General features: G+C 35.1%; 1 protein-coding gene across 1 annotated transcript; it reads right to left on the bottom strand.

The window, feature by feature from the left end:
* Positions 1-651: 651 nt before the first annotated feature.
* On the bottom strand, positions 652-1,468 carry LOC140876104 (EPIDERMAL PATTERNING FACTOR-like protein 5). Its single transcript, XM_073279971.1, has 2 exons — positions 1,217-1,468; positions 652-1,142 (listed from the first exon to the last, which is right to left on the bottom strand). The coding sequence occupies exons 1-2, from the start codon at positions 1,332-1,334 to the stop codon at positions 910-912; spliced, it is 351 nt and encodes a 116-aa protein (XP_073136072.1). The 5' UTR covers positions 1,335-1,468; the 3' UTR covers positions 652-909.
* Positions 1,469-1,808: the final 340 nt, after the last annotated feature.

The following is a 1,808-nucleotide window of genomic DNA, read 5'->3' on the forward strand; positions in this document are numbered from 1 at the left end:
TTTATTTCAATTTTTATAAAGCTTGAGACAAATATACAATGATATTGAATCACATATGAAGTTTCAAGAATTCTTTTATAAGCAATGACCAACCTCGAGTAGAGATGCATGGTCCCTTATCTACCTAGATTAAGCTACTAGAATCACTAGACATACCACAAGAATTAAATTAAATCAAATCAAATTAAATTAAATTCGAAGAAGAATAACTTAAATACAACTATTACTTTCATTCAGTCCCACAGCACATGCATTAATGCATCCCATAAAGCCCACCACCGAAAGAAGGAAATAACTAGCTAGTAGCCTAGTAAACATGGAAAATAAAATGAAATTTTATTTATAAATCAATTTTATCATTATTTATTTTATTTTTTTGAAGCTTTTATCAATCAAATTGTTAGAGATGAAAAAATTGCATTCCCAAAGTTCTTATCCGTCTCCCAACACTTGAAAACAAGAAAAAATATGGGTATTTTTTTTTTTAGGGAAAAACAATTATCAAGAAGATAGAACTAAGATCTATGCAAATTTATCGAGTCAATGTTGTGCCTACAAGCAAAAAACCAAAAATAAAAAAATTACAGAATATTTAAAATCAACAACTAATTTATAAATAAAAACAAAAAAAAATTAGGAAAAAAATTCCCTTCTCCAAGTCTTGAAAAAGTTTCTTATCTAACCCTACTATACAAGACTGTGTTTGTGCAATACAACTATACTATATGACAAGAAGCCATTGCCAAACAGTACAAATACAATTGATAAATTTGAATAGCCTAGACAGACGACAGACCCAAAAATTTAGTAAAAAAAAATATCAAAACTCACATGTTTTTTCTCGGAATAATATATAATTACATGCTCGAATCCTCCGGATTGATCATATATATATAGTTGATCTTTTTTCTAAGGCATGAAAAGTTTGTTGCCACACTTGCATCTCCAAGCTTCTGGATAGTACTCCAATGGCATACTAAAGCCCGGCTGAATCGGAACATGAACCGGTATACATGGCATACACCTCCCACACTTGGATCTGCAAGACGGCGGCGATGATCCCGGCCCGCCGAGCCTCCGCCGTGACAAGATTTCCTCCGCCGCCGCCGCCTCCTCCTCTATGAATTTTCTTGATTCAACACCTACATTGCAACCAAAAAAAAAGATCAGTACTTGGATGATTCATGAATTTATGGTGATTTTCGAATGCACTTACTGAATATAGGAGATGGGTCGGAGCCAAGAACTGATACGGAGGAGAGTAGAAGGAATGCTACGGTGGCGAGATAGAGCGAGAGTTGCCGGCGGCGATGTTGGTGGTGCAATAAGTCCATGGGTGGTGGTGTGAGAATATATAATGAAGCAAGAAAATGTGGGATTGAGTGTTTATAAGTGTAAAAATTGTGTGTATGAATTGGAATTTAGTATAGAAAAGTGGGGATTGAAAAAGGTTGGAGAAAAAGATGAAAGTTTGGGAATGAGAGAATGGGAAAAATATTGATTGCAAGTTATGGCTAATATTGACGATAGTGTTGCGTGCAAGCGTGCGAGTCAGTCCAAGTCAAAGGGGGCATCGGAAAATATATATAATATATATTAATTTTTTTTTTGAACAATATATTATTAATTTATTTGGATGGGTGAAAATTGTGGTCGTGTGTGAATGTGATGTATGTTACGGTTTTATTCATGCTGCTCGCAGGGTAGTCATATAACTTCATGATTGGTCAAAATCAGCGAGTTTCATGCGAGCCTCACTGATTTTGACCAATCATAATCCGCCAAGCCACCCCAGGACACTATCCTGA

This window comes from Henckelia pumila, chromosome 1, assembly GCF_033568475.1.
Source record: "Henckelia pumila isolate YLH828 chromosome 1, ASM3356847v2, whole genome shotgun sequence".
NCBI lineage: Eukaryota > Viridiplantae > Streptophyta > Magnoliopsida > Lamiales > Gesneriaceae > Henckelia > Henckelia pumila.

What these genes read in the sequence shown, in the direction of transcription:
- LOC140876104 (XM_073279971.1), bottom strand. Translation starts at nt 1,334, where the DNA reads ATGGACTTATTGCACCACCAACATCGCCGCCGGCAACTCTCGCTCTAT. An exon ending in CGACCCATCTCCTATATTCA is followed by an intron (nt 1,143 to 1,216) that starts GTAAGTGCATTC and finishes GTTGCAATGTAG; the next exon opens with GTGTTGAATCAAGAAAATTC.